At 46.8% G+C, this 18,990-nt stretch overlaps 1 protein-coding gene across 1 annotated transcript in view; it reads left to right on the top strand.

Annotated features, from left to right (window-relative positions):
- Positions 1-18,990, top strand: part of LOC123773774 (cholesterol transporter ABCA5) — a 567,017-nt gene that overhangs the window by 229,183 nt on the left and 318,844 nt on the right. The window contains exons 12-13 of the mRNA XM_045767705.2: positions 7,032-7,185; positions 14,655-14,796. Of these exons, the coding sequence (XP_045623661.1) occupies positions 7,032-7,185; positions 14,655-14,796 (296 nt within the window). The remainder of the gene's footprint in view (positions 1-7,031; positions 7,186-14,654; positions 14,797-18,990) is intronic.

Raw genomic sequence — 18,990 nt, forward strand, 5'->3', positions numbered from 1 at the left:
GCCTCGTATGGGCCAATAGCAGCTGCTTCGTATGTGCCAACAGCCGCTGCCTCGTACGGGCCAACAGCAGCTGCCTCGTATGGGCCAATAGCAGCTGCCTCGTATGGGCCAATAGCAGCTGCCTCGTATGGGCCAATAGCAGCTGCCTCGTATGGGCCAATAGCAGCTGCCTCGTATGGGCCAATAGCAGCTGCCTCGTATGGGCCAATAGGAGCATTTAGCCATGAACACATTCAGAACACCTTGAGTGAGAGCAGCCACACCCAGCCAGTCTCCCTCACTCCAACATTTTACTCGCCAACATAGCTCCTCCCACCATATTGTTATAGTTCTTATTACACATGTTCTATATACCTATCTACATGTTTTATTTACCAGAACTATGCAAGTAAGCCGGTATTGTGTCCAAACAGTACAGTGGCCATCATACACTGCATGAAAAATCACACAGCAGACGTCGCTACGATTACGTCACCTCCCTCACCAAAATAGCTCCTCTCAACATTCTCCTGTTGCTGTTCTTACGCTATATACACACACTATATATACCCATGTACATATGTGTTGCCCATAGCGAACCACTAAGCTAGTATGGTGAGCAAAACAAGAGTGGCTGCCTCCCTCATCAAAATTCCTCCTTCCACAATACTACGCACAACGCTAATTATAACCACAATCCTGGTCACTAATTCCTGTAAATGAATAATTGACCACACGTTTATTTTGAAAAGGAACCTAAGAAATCATTTGAAGATTCCTAGATGGACGAAATAATGCTGTGGTGCTGTGGCTAGCGCTGTGAACATCGTGAACAGCATTGAATCACTGATATTTGAACATTGTACCCAGTCATTATCACACTCAGGCTCTAATATAACACTATCATAGTTAAATAATACAAGTTATATATATATTTTGACATTATTAGGTGATGCTGTGGTCACATGCTGAACAGCAGTGCTGTGCGCTCATGCTGCGAGTGCCAGCCTTGGTTGCTCACACATTACTGTGGCTCCCACACCCGGCAATGTGGACCACGATTTTTTTTAAAGATGGCGTCTGTTTACAAGAGCCCTGAGGAAGCTGATGTGAACCCCATGTAGCCGCGGGAGTTTTGAATGGAACGTGAAAAATACAAATACACGGAGGCGCGTTGCGCAGTTTAAGGGTTAAGGAGAGAGAAGAGAGGAGGAGGAGGAGAGGTGAGGAACAGATCCCACAAGGTCGTGTGTGACCGCACGGAGAACCAGCCAGAGAAGAACGAATCGGCCCTCTGGGGAGTGCTCTCAAGATCGCTGCCGGGACAATACCAACTGATCGTACCGCCACAATCATTACAAGTCTTCACAGACATTCATTAGTAGTTACTTTAATAATTCTAAGAATAGCTAATATCTAGTTCTATATTATATTAATACAATTAATACAAGAGTATTCTAGCTCTGAGCAACACGATTATTTCTACGTCTGGCAAGGAAGACGTAAACAAAAGCACAAGAATCCGGGTCCCTTGATATGTATAAAATATGTTGTTAATTAAATATCCCTCTTATATAATCTAATCCTATCAATTAAGGCTCTAATATTAATCTAAGAACTCAACTTGACCTCTGATTTCCAATTAAGAACCCAGGGTTGTAACAATGAGCTCTGTAAATGAGGAGGCTTGTGCTGCTTCCAGCCACTTCATGAAATACCATTTCTTATTATTAGCGAACTCTAGATAAGTATTAGCACTGGTTTTAAGATATTCCCTAAACTTACGTCTATAGTTCTCTTTGGATAAGAGGTAGGCATCAAGCACTGCCTGTTTTAACACTTTGTAGTTGGTTTCTGAACGCATAGTACTGAGGGTTAAGGTGGCCATACCTGTCAAGTGAGACTATAAGTACAAACTACTGATCTTGAGGCCAGCTGAGCTGGTTAGCTAGACCCTCAAATGAAGTAAAGAATGCACCTATTTCTGTCTCGTCAGAAGACGGCATCAGCTTAATTGCACGAGAAAGATTAAAACGTATCGGAAGTTTAGCTTCTGCTTCCTAGCACTGATTTATGTGGGTGGTCTCCAAGTCAAGCTCTTTACGTCGGTGTTCTAGAGCAATGGCGGATTCCCGTTCTTTTACTTGAAGAGCTTCCTGTTCATGTTCCTTTTGGAGGGCAGCTTGTCCCCTCTCATGTTCACGTTAGATTTTAAGTTCATGTTCTCTTACCTGGAAAGCTTCCTGTTCACGCTCACGTTGGAGTTCAATTTGTTCCTTTTGGAGGGCAGCTTCTCGTTCTTTCATCTGAAGAGCTTCCTATTCGCGTTCACGTTGTAGTGCATTATAGTGCATTAACGTTACGTTAGAGAACAAGAAATAAATGGTTCTGAAAATACCGAGTACAAAGCTGTAAAAATCTACCACCATACAGGGTAGTGTGGAAGCAGGTTCAACAGATATGAGCACCGAGAATATTCTGACTGGTGGTGGCTGGCTGGCTTCTATATATACGGAGAAATGACAGTCGAGGTGGCGCTGATGTCTCAATAATTGGTAGCCGGCAAGTGTGAACTATCAAGGTGCCTGTTCACCAGCCAGTGGTGCGATCCTGGTGATGCCAGGTGTGCTGGGGGGGGGGGGGGATTCAGGACTAGGGTGTAGAGAGTGGTGGAATCTAGTCTAGATGTATAGTTGTTGTCATTCTTGCTTGTTAATTCTCTATTCTTGAAAATGCAGACATTACACGGTTGAACAGGTGATGATGGAATAGGCTCAATCTCTTTCTCAAGGGAGATTCTCGTGACAACATATACAGCATATATAGACACGATAAAGTATCCAAATTATTGGGATCATCTCAAAGCTCTCCAAATGTACTCACTAGAAAGGAGACAAGAGAGATGTCATATAATATACACGTGGTACATACTGGAGGATTAAGTACCAAATCTACACAGTAAATTAACAGCATATTGGAGTGAACAATATGGAAGAAAATGTAGAATAGAACCAGTGAAGAGCAGTGGTGCCATACACACAATCAGAGAACACTGTATAAATATCAGAGGTCCACAATTGTTCAACATCCTCCCAGCGACGATAAAAAATATTGCGGGAGCAACTGTGGACATCCTCAAGAGAAAACTAGATTATTTTCTTCAAGAAGTGCCAGACCAACTGGGCTGTGGTGGATATGTGGGCCTGCGGGCTGCTCCAAGCAACATCCTGTTGGACCAAGCTCTGACAAGTCAAGCCTGGCTTCGGGCCGGGCTTGGGGAGTAGAAGAACTCCCAGAACCCCATCAAGCAAGCAGGTAAGCATGCTTTCTCTGTGCTGAGGCCCTCACATCCAAGAGGGGTGCCCATGTTTTTTTCCAAGATGGCATTTGTTTACTGGATGCCCGAAGAAGCAAATGTGAGCCCCATGTACCTATGGGAGTTGTAAATCTTATGTTGTACTTTAAAACATCCCTGACCAAGTTACTCAGCATATGAATAATTTGTTAAAACATCCCTGGTTGATGTGCAGAGTTGATGGGATAAGGACTTTTAAGGATGATGTGACTCAAATGTGGAGCAAATTGAGCGAGCTGGCATCAGGGAGCCACCAAGGTCCAACCAGAAAGAGGCATTTCATTACATCAACACATTTTTTTAATGCATTCAGTTGTAATTTTATGAAAAATTCTTATTTGCTCACGTATTTTCTGGGGGGGAGCCCCTTTGGCTCCCACATAGCTATCCAGGCTGATGTGATTATCCCTGACTTTGGTATTAGTCAATATGGGTGGAGTTCTAGGTCTACCAACCACAAGCCAGAACCTGGCCCCCTCAGAGAGGCATGAGGAACAATGACCTATAGAAATGTACATGTGATTTGGAGCATTCTGTATCTGCCATTGACTGGGACAGGCACCCAGAAAGGTGAACATTTCAAAACAAACCCCTATTCTGGTTAAAAAACAACAAAAGTAGACAAACAAGTGGACAAAACTCTCCCAATGAAAACGAGCAAGCGAGCATGATGTCACATTGCATGTCTGCGCAGCTTCCCCCCTCCCCGAGAGGGGGAAAGGGGAAGCCCCAGACCCCCATGCCAGTGAACCACACCCCAGTTCTTCGGCTGATGTGAGGCATCACAGTCGTGTGGCTCCAGCTCCAGACTCTTGGGTTGTGCTTTGCCTTTGTTCAGTACTGCTCTTACTGTGGCGTGAGAGCTAGAAGTAATATTCACAGGTACTCAGGCTGCATGAGCTTAGGGTTCCCTTCCCTGAGTGCCCTGTAAGTACTGCTCCTAGGTGCTTGGGGTTATCTTCCACTAGTCACCTTGGGTTTACCTCTGTTGGTCTTTTCCTGCTTGGCAATTGACCGCCCCAAGTGTTTTGGGGAGTTTCTGCCCTTGTTTACGTTGGGGTAAGTGGTAGTTTTTGTACTGGTATAGGCGCAGGTTACTGCGCAGCTAGTTTTCACCTATAATAGTGGCCGGTTCTGTTCCTTCTGGGTACGCTGTCCTCTTGCGAGGTTTTTATTTTCTTTTTCTTTTTGCCTGGTGGGAGTCTACCTTGGTATTGGACCTACGGTTCATTCTGAACTTGTTCCGTCTGAACCCCCTGGGTTTCCTGCCCCTCCTTTTGGATAACCACTCTGTCGCAGGTCTGGCTTCTGTTGGAGCCGGGCGCTTGGATTGTGTCCCTGGAGGGGACACAAATGTCAAGGATGCGTATTGGAACATCCCGATTCATACGGGGTTCAGGGACTGGCTCAGTTTTGTTGTGGGGCATCAGAGGTACCGCTTTCATTGTCTCCCATTCTGGTTGAACCTGGCACCTTGCGTGTTAACTCACTTACCTGGATCATGGTGGCATTTCTGCATCTGTTAGGTGTTCGGGTGTTGACTTACCTTGACAACTGGCTGGTTTGGGCTCCCGGTTGGTCCTTGTTTCTGCTTGCCAGGGGTTAGGTGCTTTTCCAGCTAGCTTCCTGGTGAACCAGCGAAAGTCCCATCTGGTTCCCTCCCAGGTTCGGACCTGGCTGAGTCTTGTGTGAGATTCTCTAGCCGCTTCCTTGTCTCTTCCCCCGGAGTCTCTCCTTCAGCTATGGTCCCGCAAGTACCTGTTTCTGGGGGGCTCCCAAGTCACTCGGCGGTTGCTCGAGGGACTGTGCCAGAGCCTGAACTTTGCAAAGATGGTCAGGTTGGGTTTGGCTTCGTCGGCTGTTCTGGTTCCTTCGGGGACATCCCTTCCGTCTCGCTCACAATCGCTGGGTTCGATCCCCGGGAGCCTTACGTTGGCTGCTGCATTGCCGGCTTCCTCTTCGGGTTTTTCGGGGTTCAGTACCTTGGCGCCTACCCGAGCCGTCGCTCGATGTGTTCACGGATGCCTCATCTCTCAGCCAGGGCTTTGTGACCAGTGCTCACCAGGCCGGCCAGGGGCGGTGGGGGTCCGTCCTTCCGTCGGGCCCACAGCACAGTGCGGAAGTTCGCGGGGGTGTGGTTTGTGCTTCGGAGGGTTCTGGTCACCTGCGGATCAACGATTCGGCTCCATTCGGACGGCTCCACGGTGGTTCAATGCCTGAACTGCGGGGGTTTGATGCGGTCCTTAGCTTGGCTTTCAGTATAGATGTTACTTTTGCGCCGTTTCGCAAGCTGTCTCGTGCGTTGTTTCACCTCCGGCCTGCTCATGCGCCGCCTGAGCCGTCCTGGTCGTTGGACAGGGTGCTCTCCTATCTCTCTTCTCCTCGGTTTGTTGTGGCCCCTCACCCAGAAAATGGCGTTTCATTACATTCAACGCTGGTTTTCTGGGGGGGGGGGAGCCCTTTTGGCTCCCAGAGCTACTTCACCAAAGACAAAAAAACAAGGGGACTTACAAGGGCCTTGGGGGGGGGGGGGTCGGGTTGTGGAGCTTCATACTCTTCTCTAGCGCAGAGGTTTCTGCTCTTTTGGTCGTGGTGATAGGTTTGTTTGTCTGCAGACTTCTCCTTCTTTTCTGGTGAAGAATGAGACTTCTGCTGCTTGGGTTGTTGTTGCTTGGTTGGTCAGGCCAAGGGTGCATGATGTGTTGTGTCCAGTTGCGGCCCTCCATCATTATTTGCGTGCTACGGCTTCTGTGTCTGGGGGACACGCTTTGGGTTGATCCAGTTTCTTTTCTTCCCTGTTCGCAGGTCTCTCAGGTCGTCCGCAGGACTATTAAGTCTAGCCAGCCTGTGGTCTATTTCCGTGCCTATGACATTCGTAAGTTTGCTGCACTTGTTGCCGTCTTTGGTAACATGCCCTGGGCTGACATTCGGGCACAGGGTTTTTGACAGTTGAACAGGGTCTTGGCTGCATGCTACCTCGTTAATGTTCCTGGGCGTAGTCGGGCCAGTATCGCTTTGGGTTGGCAGCTGCAGCCTGTCTTGACTTCAAGTTGAGATGTGAGCACTGATCACCTCGCTTGTAAGTCCCCCTTTTTTTCGTCTTTGGTGAAGTAGCCCCAGAAAACCAGCGTTGAATGTAATGAAACGCCATTTTCTGGGTGAGTCCCGGAGGCTCCCCAGCAACTCTCCCTCCCTCCGGTCGGCGGTTTTCATGTATTTTGATATCCAGCCTCAGAACTGGGGTGTGGATCGCCAGTGCAGGTGTCTGGGGCTCCATTTTCCCCCTCCCAGGAAGGGGGAAGCTGCGCAGACATGCAGCGCGGCTCATGTGATGTCATGCTCGTTTGCTCATTTTTAATTGGGGAGTTCTGTCCTCTCTTTTGTCTATTTTCATCGTTTTTTAACCAGAATAGGGGTTTGTTTTGGGGTGCTTACCTTTCTGGGTGCCTATCCCGGTCGATGGCAGATATAGAATGCTTCAAATCACATGTGTATTTCTATAGGCCATTGCTCCTTGTGCCTCTCTGAGGGGGCCTAGGCCTACCTGGGACTTGTGGTCCCAGGTAGGCCTAGAACTCCACCCACATCAACTGATGCTAAAGTTAGGGATAATCATATCAGCCTGGATAGCCCCGGGGAGCCTCCGGAACTCACCCAAAAAATGGCGTTTCATTACATTCAACGCTGTTTTTTTCAGTTTTCTTTACTGAATGCTGAAGATGATGAAGCTCTAACAAGCCCAGATTTGGAACCAGTTTCTTCTGAGGTAGCCAGAAAAGTTGCCGTTCGCATCCGAAATTTGAAAAAAACTTTCTACCCTTCTAAGAAGGAGCCTCTGAAAGCTGTGGATGGTAAATATAGATCACTGTTTTCATGTTTAACAATTTTAATTCTTTTTCTGGGCTGGCTTCCCTCAACTTCTGACACCATCACATTAGGGGCCATAAACAACATGCCAGGTTTCTGTGACTATCTTTAAACAACACAAACAACATTTCACATTGACTGGCCCCTCTATTGGGTTGGAACATTTTGGGATCAAAGCTTACCCCTCTATTAAGGGTACCCCACTTTAAAAAATTATGGTCACAAAGCACATTATTTCCTTCTCAGAAAAGTTTTGAAATCATCTGTACAACATATAAAACTTTATAGCAATACCACACATTCACCTGGCACTCTTGACAATACTGTCCCTGGTGTCACAGTGGTAGCACACTCGCCTCACACTTCGCAAGGGATTTGGCCTAGGTTTGTATCCTGGATGAGGAGGATTGAGTACGCGCCAATCCCTAATTGTACAGAGGGTTCTCACTTTGCTAACATTTGCCTTATGAATATTCGTCCATACGAACATTCCCTAGGTCCCCTATGTACCCCTTTCGTCCATAAAATCACTCCACTAACTCATTGGAGTTAGTGCAAAGGATGTGCTGCCTTTGAATTCGCTGCATCACGTTAAAGCATTCGTGCAGCAGCCACTTGGTGGAGTATTCTACAAAATTGTCTGCATGGCCATTTGTCTTAGGGCCTCGTAGCCTGGTGGATAGCGCGCAGTACTCGTAATTCTGTGGCGCGGGTTCGATTCCCGCACGAGGCAGAAACAAATGAGCAAAGTTTCTTTCACCCTAAATGCCCCTGTTACCTAGCAGTAAATAGGTACCTGGGAGTTAGTCAGCTGTCACGGGCTGCTTCCTGGGGGGTGGAGGCCTGGTCGAGGACCGGGCCGCGGGGACACTAAAGCCCCGAAATCATCTCAAGATAACCTCAAGATGGCCAACTGGGAGGCAGGATGAATGAGTATATGTACTATTTATGTCTATGAATGTAATTACCTAAGTGTAATAACTTAACACTTTCGCGCTCTCCGCAAAGGTCACTCAGCCAACCGAATGTGCGCGCTGCGTTTTTATCGCTTAAGCGTAAAAACAAAAATGTGTATACTCTTTTTACTCTTCTGACCTTAGTTCTAATGCTACGTATTTCATTTTGGTACCAACGTGTTCGCAATAAAATTCTCTAGAAGAACATTAGTAAAATAAGTCACGAAACATATAGGGATACCAGCACCAAATAAATAACTACGTAGATGACTCGCCGTGAGCGCCCATCAGCAACAAAATGTTTTTACTCTTGGGATTGTAATCACCTCCACACTTGTTCTACAGCGTTAATTTTGGTATCAATGGACTCGCAATGAAATTCCCAACACGGTGATATGAATATAAGCGTAGAATAATGATGCAGCCCGCCCGCAAGAGTGTGGGAAGTGGTGAAATTGTTACCCGGTATCGGTGACGGGACGACGCACGGCGCTTTGAAAGTTTATACTTATTTCACTCTCATGACATTAATTTTCTATGTACGTCATTCATTTTTATGTCAATGTGTTCGCAATAGAATGTTCTATGTGCCCATTGGTAAAAAATATCAACAAAGCGTAAGTTAGAATAGCGACAAATATAAAACAACGCTGGAACATATCAGTGAGCGTCAAACACACACGAAATATTTTTACTTTTGTTATGTTTGTCATAATTATACTTGTTGCACACAGTTATTTTTGGTTGTATATTGATCGGAATAAAATTCCCTAAACAGACATATGCATATAATACATGATATGGGGGAAGAATTACCAGTATAAACGGCTAAAGTCACCCACCTGCAACCCGTTTGGGACAAAATACCATTTGATCGAAGTTATCCACACCTTTCATGAACTTATTGTACCATGCAACCTAGTGGTGAGAAAGAGAGCCTCATAGCGCGCAGTTTGAAACAAACCCAAAGTAAATCGGATAAAAATTGAATTTTATACAAATATTTTAAAAGTAGACATAACTTTATGTCCACTATGCGTTTACGTTAGACGAAACCGAACGCGCCGGCGCGTCCAGATAGCGCGAAAGTGTTAAGTGTATGCAGGCGATGAGTCACAATAACGTGGCTGAAGTATGTATACCAGACCACAAACTAGAAGTTGAAGGGACGACGACGTTTCGGTCCGTCCTGGACCATTCTCAAGTCGATTGACTTGAGAATGGTCCAGGACGGACCGAAACGTCGTCATCCCTTCAACTTCTAGTGTGTGGTCTGGTCAACTTAAGTGTAGTTACAGGATGAGAGCTATGCTTGTGGTATCCTGTCTTCCCAGTACTCTTTGTTATGTAACGCTTTGAAACTATTGACGGTTTTGGCCTCCACCTCCTTCTTAACTTGTTCCAACTGTCTACCACTCTGCGAAAGAAAACATTCTTATAGTCTTTCAACAGTTTTTCTGGGGGGAGTCCCGTCGGCTCCCCGGAGCTATACCAGGCTGATATGCTAATGTCAGACTTTGGCATCAGTGATGTGTATGGAGTTTTAGGGCCTACCGGGGACCACGGCCAGAACCTGGCCCCCTCAGAGAGGCAAGGGGAGCAATGGCCTATAGAAACCCCCGTGTGGTTGGAAGCATTCTATGTCTGCCATCGACTGGGTCAAGCATCCAGAAAGGTAAGCATTCCAAAGCAAGCCCCTATTCTGGTTAAAATTACTACCAAAAGCTGAACTAGTGGATAGAACTCCCCAACAGAAAACAAGCAAACTAGTATGACGTTACACGTCACCGTGCCGCTGTCTGCGCAGCTCCCCCCTCCCTGGGAGTGGGAAGGGGGAGCCCCAGACCTCTCACGCCGGCTGTCCACCCATCAGTTCTTTGGCCGATGCTATAGGCACCGGTTGTGTGCTCCGGCTTCATTAGTTGTTTCAGCACTGTACCTAGTGTGTGGTGTCTGTCTTCATGGTGGTGCGTGAGCCGGGAGTGAGTCTCCAGTACTCAGGCTGCATGCGCCTAGGGTTACCTTCCCTAGGTGTCCTGTAAGTACTGGGCTTGGGACCACCTTCCACAAGTTCCTTGGGTTCTGCCCTGCTGCTTCTGTTCAGCAGTTCTACCCTGCTAGGCCGTATACTGCTTGGTTTTCGGCTGCCCTTTGTGTGCTCGGGTGTTCTGTCTCCCTTGTTCGCCTTAGGGTAAGGGGCAGTTTTGCACTGATGGGGCGCAGGGTGCTGCACAGCTTGTTTTCACCTATATGGCGGCAGGCTCTGTTCCGCCTGGGTATGCTGTCCTCTTGCGGGGTTTTCTTTTTATTTTTGTTTATCTGCCTGGTGGGGGTCTACCTTCATTCTTGCCCCCTGTTTCCCTTGTGTTCTGAGTTTTATTCTGGTGGTTCCCCCTGCTAGGTCCCTGTGAGTGTACATGTCCCAGGGGTTCAGTTCTTAGAAAGTTGTTTGGTAGCTTTAGCAGTACCCTGCCTGGGATTTCCTTAGCTTGAGTCATATTATAGTAAACGCTTGGGACCCTGGGAAACCCCTGGGGGCGCGCGGGTCCGATGGATGTGACCCCGGTGTCCCCGCTCGCTTTCAGCGCGTTTGAGGGTTGCTCTCACCCCTTGTCTCAGGGTGACTCTGTTTTGCCTCCGTCTGCTGCCTGTGGTGTTGGTGACACCTTTGACCCGGAGTCCTGCGAGTTTTGTTGCTCATTGTGGCTCGGTTGCCCAGTTGTATGCTGACTATACGGGTGCAGGCAGCAGGGGCGTTGCACATTGAGCTTCGGTGGTGGCAACACTCTTGGTTGTTTGCTCTCCGGGAGCCCCGGGGTTGCCTCGTTTTGGTTGGTGTTGGGACTTGGGAGTGTTGGTTGCTTCGGTTCCTTCCACGCCCCCTTGTCTTTCCCCTGATCATAACCCCCCCCCCCCTCTCCTACCTCCATCCGGTTCCTTACCGTCTGTGGGTTTGGGGTCGGGGTGGGGTTCCATGGTTTTGAGACTCGGGCAGTCTCGGGGAATTCCCCTTCCAGGGTTGTGATGGGGGCATTCGAGACTATTTCTCCAGCCGTGTTGTAAGAGTTTGCCAGTGGGCTCCCTTCCTTGGTATTTTCGCTGCTGCCCCGGTTTTCTGGTGCGGCCGGGGCTTTGGGGGGACAGCTCGGCCCCGGGGCCTGTCGTGTGGATTCCCGTAGCTGGGGAGGGGCTGACTTGGGGGGCCTAAGGCCTCGTAGGACCCCGTGGGTTTTTTTTCCACCCTCTAGGTGGGGCTTGTGGTTACGCGGAGTGGGGTTTTTCCTGCCCCCTCGCCGTAGAAGTTGTTGGACGTCGGCCCCTCCTCGGGCTCGGTTCCTTGTCCTTTGAGTCGGTTGGTTCTGTCCTGTAAGGGGGTGCTCTTATCAGTTGTTCTTCCCTCTTTTCTTGGGATGTGGTATCTCCGTCGTGTTTCCCTGTTATTGGGGTTCTACGTTACGTTTGGTCTCGGGTGCGACTGTGCCTTTGTGTGCCTTCAGGACTTGTGTTTGCTTCTGTGTTCTTGAGGGTTCAGGTAGGTTTTCGCTACTTCTCATATTATTGGAACGTCTGTCGGCTCCTAGTCCGGGTCGCCGGATTGGGCTACTTGAAGCCCATTTGGACTACTCGTAGCCCGGTTGAGTTCCCGATGGGGCTCCTTGTCTTCGCTTCGTTGGCCAGTTATGTTGTCGCTGCTTACTTTTTTGGCTCCTGTCCCATGTGATGGATTGTTTTTTCTAATTAGCGGTTCCCTAGGGTTGCGTTCTGTTTGGCTACTTTTCTTGTGCAGTAGTCTTAGTTGGCGCCTTCCCGCAGAGCGGGTTGTGCGGTTTGGCCAGCATGCCCTGCGCATGTGCCATGGGAGTTTGTTTTGGTCTGGGCGGTGTGTTCCAGTGCTGGTGTTTTGCGCCCTTTTTTTTCTTGGGTGCTTTGCCTCTCGCTTTTCTCCCTTCTCCGGTGTGTGCCCCGTCGCTCCGGGGGTGTCGTGAATTAAAGCTGTGGGGAGGACGTCAAGGTTTTTCCTGTGTCATGGGTGTGGGCCTCCTCCTTCGCCTCTACCCTGCTCTCCAGCGTGTCCGGTTCTGGCTTCTTCCCCTGGCGGTGCTCCCGGAATCTTCTGGGCACTGTTGGGTTGTGTCACGTTCGTGCCTCCGTTCGACAGGTGAGTTTCTGTGGTCTGGCGTCTTTCGGCCGGGCGCTGGATGCAGAGTTATTTATATACCTGTCTTTATTTAGGTATATTTATGTATGAATATGAGACCGTCAGCACACCGGTGACTGTTCCTTTTCAACCCTTCCAGTCCCACTCGTATGCATGTCCTAGCCATGCTAGAGTCATTCAGGGGACCCATCTCTTCTGTGTTCTGAGGTGTGTGGATTGTGGTGCTGGTTATGTACTCACCTGGTTGGACTCGCCTGGTTGTGCTTGTGGGGTTTGAGCTCTGGTTCTTTGGTCCCACCTATATGGAAGAACATGCAGAATAGTACCAGTGGAGAGCAGTGGTGCCATAGGCACAATCGGAGAACACTGTATAAACATCAGAGGTCTGCGGTTGTTCCATGTCCTACCTGCGAGCATAAGAAATATTGCCGGTACATCCTTGGACATCTTCACGAGAAACCTAGACTGTTTTCTATAAGAGGTTCTGCTCCAACCTGGCTGTGTTGGGTATGTGGCCCTGTGGGCCGCTCCAAGCAACAACCTGGTAGACCAATCTCTCCCAAGTCAAGCCTAGCCTCGGGCCGGACTTGGGGAGTAGAAGAACTCCCAGAATCCCCATCATGCAGGTATCGAGCAGGTATCTCTGCCGTCGGTCGCCTGGTGTGCAGGTTCCTGGGCCTACTGGGCTCTGTCGTGTCTCCGTTGGCCCTGTATAAGGTTGGCCTGGAGTCTGCCTGCACCGTTCTCTGCCTTTGCAGAGACAAGTTGCTACATACATGTTGCGTGTTGCGTGTGGTGCTTGTTGCTGCCGCACGTGTCCATTGGTAACGTGTTCTGCGGTGGCGTCCTTGTTCCTGTGTCAGGATGTTGTAGTGTGACACTTTACTGCTGTTTTGTGCCTGGGGTTGCGTGTTGGGGTTTGCTTGTGTTGTTTATCGTGGTCTTCGGGGTCCCTGGCTTGGCCCTTCCGTGTGCGTGGGTTTCTGTCCACGCCTGGTTGTCCACCCATTGTTGTGTTCCTTGGGGTTTGAGCTTTGGCTCTTTCATCCTGCCTCTCCCCTGTTGCTTCCCTGGCATCTCCTTTGCATGGTTTTGCCTGCACTTACTGCTGTATGGGGGGGGGTCGGTTTCCGCCACTTCCTTTCCTTGCGCATTCCCTTTGTTTCCTCCTCTGCCACAGGAGTTTCCTTCGTGCGTTCCTTGGCTTCTTGGGCATTCCTTCAGCCTGTGTCACGTGGTACGCTTATGTGTCTTGGACTGTTTTTGTTGCTTATACCACTTGGTTCGGGTACTGGTCTGATGGCAACCCTTACACATTCTTTGGTTTTCCTGGCTTGCCCTGCCTGTTGGCTGTTCAGGGTCTCGCGAAGTCTCGCATCGGACCCGTCATTTCCGATCTCCTGGCGGGCTTGCTCGCATTGGGGAGCTTTCTGTTCAGCAGACATTCCATCTCCTTATTTGCTGGCTTGGGCTTCTTTGGTGGTAGCGCCCGAGATCTTCCCGCGGCTCCGCCTCTTCCTGGGCTTGGATGAGCCTTGTTGGGGCTGATTATGTTCTGCCTCGCCTCCGGTTGGTGGTCTGGTGGCTTCGTTGTTGGTGTCCCACCTGCATGCTTCTTCTTGGCAGCAGTATGGGGTATTTTGGCGGTTCTTCCTTTTCCTCCTGTCCCTTCTTAAGTGGCTGCGGTTGTTAGCATCGGCTTGGTTTTTCTGGTGGGGTGTGGGGGCCGTCGTCTTGCCACGTACTGTCGCCTCGTTTCGTGCGGCGCTGGCGGAGCCGCTTCAGTTTGCTTTCGGTTTTGGTGTTGCTGTTTAATTTAATTGAAAATACATCATATCTCGACCGTCTCAACCCAAAAGCAATGCAATCAGTGTTTCGATTTCAACATAGTGTACCCACTGGATAGTATCCCCAAACACCCTTGCCAATGTTGAGGGGAGCAAGATTCTGGTCCTAGTCCCTGATAGGTGTTAGCGACTCAAAGGGGCTTGGGGCCAACCAAGTAGTCCAAGTAGTAGCTCGGAGAGACACTGATGAGAGCCCTCCCAGAAAATATATATATGAATAAGAGCGTGAGTGAGAAGGTGTTAGGAAGGAGTCAAATCATAATTGTTTTTGCTAGAATAGACAAGTGAGTTTTCCATGAGTTTGTTATATATCATTAACCTGCAAATTTTTATTTGTTGGTCACTAAATGAAAACAGTGTTATGGTAAAAACATGTGTTATGTAAGGGTTGATTATCTTATCACAATTAGTGTTATCAAATTATGTATTGAACAGCTTGACAAATTATATAACTTTTCTTTTTTTTTTTTTTTTTTTTTTACTTTAAACAGATTTCAGCCTTGATATTTATGAAGGCCAAATAACTGCAATCTTGGGCCACAATGGAGCAGGGAAGACAACATTGTTTAATGTACTCACAGGCATGACAGCTCCAACAGCAGGCAGTGCCTCAATCTTTGGGATGGATGTTTGGTAAGGGATATATATTACATGACTAATGAGTAGGCAGTGTACTGAATATTTTGAGGTATGTGTAAAGCTTTCCATAAATAATGCATTAGGTGTCATGGATTATTGCACATGCTTATGTTTTTGATGGAGTTCCTGTGTGATTGATAGATGGATTGAGTGAGCTATCCTGCTCATTTGCTCTTTAACTTCTCAACTGCGCTGAGCAACAAATGTCGTTTTGAGAGTTGTTCATTTTTGTTTTGTTCTTATTAGGCTTTATTTTAATGTTTTTTAATGTTTTCATCACTTTGTGTTTTGAAATGAAAATAGTTTAGTTTGGAAACATTTTGACATTAACTTTACCTGAACATTTATAAAAACAACAAAAATATATCCACAACAATTGCACTTTTGAAGTTTTTGCCAATACAGAGCACCACTTGGTTGCCGAACCCCTTTGGGACGAGACCTGTCGGTTATCGTGTAAGTTCGTAAACGAGAAATGGAGAGAGACAAAATTTAATATAATTCTAAGGGAAAAAATCGACAGGTTCATAGCATGAATGCGACAGTATTTTGTTTGCACTCGCCAATTAGAGAAGTCCTGATCCACTTCTCCCTCAGGAGTGGCAGGACCAAAGAGCCAGAGCTCAACCCTTCAAGAACAACTAGATGAGTACAACTATGTGAGTACACCCCCCTCACTGCTGCCCCCCCCCCCCCCCCCCCCCGAAGTGGCTAGCTTATAGATTGCCAGAGAATCTCCATCTAATACAATAAAGCATTTATGAAATAAGTATTTTTATAACTTTTTATTATCCTAATAATATTACTAAACAAAACCTGTAACCAAAAATATATATGATGTACATTTAACCCTTTAGTTGCGCATCGCATCATATGATGCTTTGGAGTACTACGCAAGATTTAAACGGCCCGCGGATACACGGGGTTCACCACACCTTCATCAGGGCTCTTGTAAACTGACGCCATTTAAACAAAAAATCGTGGGCCAAATTCCCGGGTGTTAGGGGCCTCAGTATTGAGTGAGCTAAAAAGCCTGACGCACACAGCATGAACTCATAGCACTGCTGTTCAGCTTGTGACCGCAGCATCGCCTAAAAATGCCATAATATACTTGTTCATGCTATTATGTAGCGATGATATTACAGAAGATCCCTGACTGTGATAAAACTGACCAGGGTTCTGATAATAGCAGGAGTGTGGTGATATTTAGCGCTGTGCTCCATGGAGGGAGGAGTAATGCTGTGGGAGGGAGGGTGGTGGCGTTGTCTTCTGACTGCGAGTGGCCAACTTTTATTGACTGCACTCACCATACCAGCTTAGTGATTCGCTATGGTGAACACAAATGTAGATACTTATAAATAACGTTTGCATAGAGTGTAATAACAGCAATAGGAGTAGGTTGGGAGCCGCCATTTTGGTGAGGGAGGTGGCGCCGTCTGCACGACTTATCATGTTGTTTACTGGTGACCACTATGGTCTTTGGGCGCCATACCAGTTTACTTGTACAAGTATGGTGAATAAAATAGGTAGATATTTATATATAATGTGTGTATATAGCGTAATAACACCATAAACAGTATTGTTGGAGGAGAAATATTAGTGCGTCTGGCCTTGAGGGCAGCCACCACCAGCTGATTGTGTGAGTAGCAACGTCTTTGTGCCTTTACTCACCATACAAGCTTAGATGTACAGTTATGGTGAACAAAACATGTAAATACTTATATATAACGTCTGTTTATAAAAGCAAAAACAGTATGGTGGGAGGAGAATGGTGGCAAGTCAGGTGAGGTGAGGGAGGGAGGGAGTGGCAGCCAGTGGCGGGCTGCCATTGCCACTTCCACTCAGCATACCAACTTAGTGGTTCGTTTTGGTGAACACGAATGTAGATACTTATATATAACGTCTATATATAGTGAATAAAAGCAAAAACAGTATGGTGGGAGGAGAATGTGGGCGAGTGAGGTGTTGAGGGAGTGAGTGGCTGGCTGGTGTGTGGCGGTCACTCATTACTTTTTGACTCATAATAGCAACTTAGTGGTTCGTTATGGTGAACAAAACATCCAGATACTTATATATAACCTGTGTATACAGTGTAATAACCGACAAAGTATTTGTTCACTGTTTGATGAACATAATTGAATCAACAATATGCACACCATATTTTTGAGTACAGCGATGATTCACTCATTTTATTATATAAATATATCACACTATTGAATATTATTACAGCAAAAAACTACAAAAAAATCAATCAGAGACATTGAAATAATTAGGTAATTATCTCTTTGTGGCAACTCCGGCCTGACAGCTGGCGAGCAACAGACCGTTGAGTCAGCGCCTGTTTTTTGCTAGACTTCCCCGCCCTATAGCGAGCAATATATGCCACTTACGATTTTTTTATTATTTTTCCCATGATCAGTGAACACACAAATTAACAGGTTTAGAAGAAAAAATATATATATTTTTTTTTGGTATGTGCCTGTGAGTGACACATGCTTTTTTTTCAGGGATATTCCTGTGCGGGCCCTAAGCCTCTGGCTGGCCCACTAAGTGTTGCTTGTTTCTGTTTTACTTGGGCGGAGTATGAGTATTTATTACTCATATGGTCGCTTTAGTAAGATTTTGCCATATGTGTTTAACAACTTCTTCTGCTCTGTTGAATTTAAGTTGAAATCTTAGACACATGCTAAATAGCCAGGCGCCATACAAGGGTTAAGAAATCTGGGTAACGGGGCGAGTGTGGTTAGGCTTACCCGAGTCAGCCGGTCCCTCCCCCACCACCCCCACCCCTCCATACACTCTCTCTAAAGGTCACATGGTTCACCTCATCACCCATCCATCCCTTCCTGCCTGCCTGCCTTCCAGCCTCCCTGGCGGCTTGCCTCCCAGCCTCTCAGCCTGCTTGCCTCCCTCTCTGGCAGCCTGCCTGCCCAACCTGTCCTCTTAACCCTTACACTGCTCAGGGGTCCTTGGGACATTTACACCCCTGTGCGCAAGAAAAAAAAAAATTCAAAATTTTTTTTTCGTCTTCTATACATGTTAATTTGTGTCCCCTGAGCACGGAAAAAAAAAAATCGTAGGTGACATATTTTGGGCGCAATTGACCGAGGAAGTCTGGCAAAAAGTGGGCGTTGACAGAGCGGTCGTCAGACCTGGTCAGCGTCACCCGCGTTGACAGATGGGAGTTGCCACAAAGATATTATTACCTAATTGTTTCAATGTCTCCGATTTATTTTTTCTTAGTTTTTTTGCAGTAATATTATTCAATAGTGTGTATTGTAATATATTTATATAATAAAAATGGTTAATAATCGCTATACTCAAAAGTATGATGTGCATATTAGTGATTCATTTATTATGTTTATAAAACAATGAACAAATAGTTTTGCTGCTATTACACTCTATACACAGGTTATATATAAGTATTGGCATGTTTTGGTCACCATAACGAACCACTAAGTTGGTATTGAGAGTCGAAAAGCAACGAGGAGTTACCGCCACACACCAGCCAGCCACTCGCTGCCACTCCCTCAACACACGCACTAAACTTTCTCCCCCAACAATACCATTTGTGGTGTTATTACACTATATACAGACGTTATATATAAGTTTGTGTATATTTTGTTCACCACAACTGTACAGCTAAGCTGATATAGTTAGTTCAGGCACTAAGAGTCGTCGCTATACACAGATGGCGGCTGGCGGCTCCCTCACTCATTCAAGGTCACACGCACTAAACTTTCATCCCCAACAATACCATTTGTGGTGTTATTACACTATATACAGACGTTATATATAAGTATGTATATATTTTGTTCACCACAACTGTACAGCTAAGCTGATATAGTTAGTTCAGGCACTAAGAGTCATCGCTATACACAGATGGCGGCTCCCTCACTCATTCAAGTTCACACGCACTAAACTTTCTCCCCCAACAATACCAGTTGTGGTGTTATTACACTATATACAGACGTTATATATAAGTATGTGTATATTTTGTGCACAACAACTGTACAGCCAAGCTGATATAGTTAGTTCAGGCACTAAGAGTCGTCGCTATACACAAATGGTGGTTGGCGGCTCCCTCACTCTTTCAAGGTCACACGCACTAAACTTTCTCCCCCAACAATACCTTTTGCAGTGTTATTACCCTATATACACATATTATATATAAATATCTACATGTTT

The sequence above is a fragment of the Procambarus clarkii genome, chromosome 72 (genome assembly GCF_040958095.1).
Source record: "Procambarus clarkii isolate CNS0578487 chromosome 72, FALCON_Pclarkii_2.0, whole genome shotgun sequence".
Taxonomy (NCBI): domain Eukaryota; kingdom Metazoa; phylum Arthropoda; class Malacostraca; order Decapoda; family Cambaridae; genus Procambarus; species Procambarus clarkii.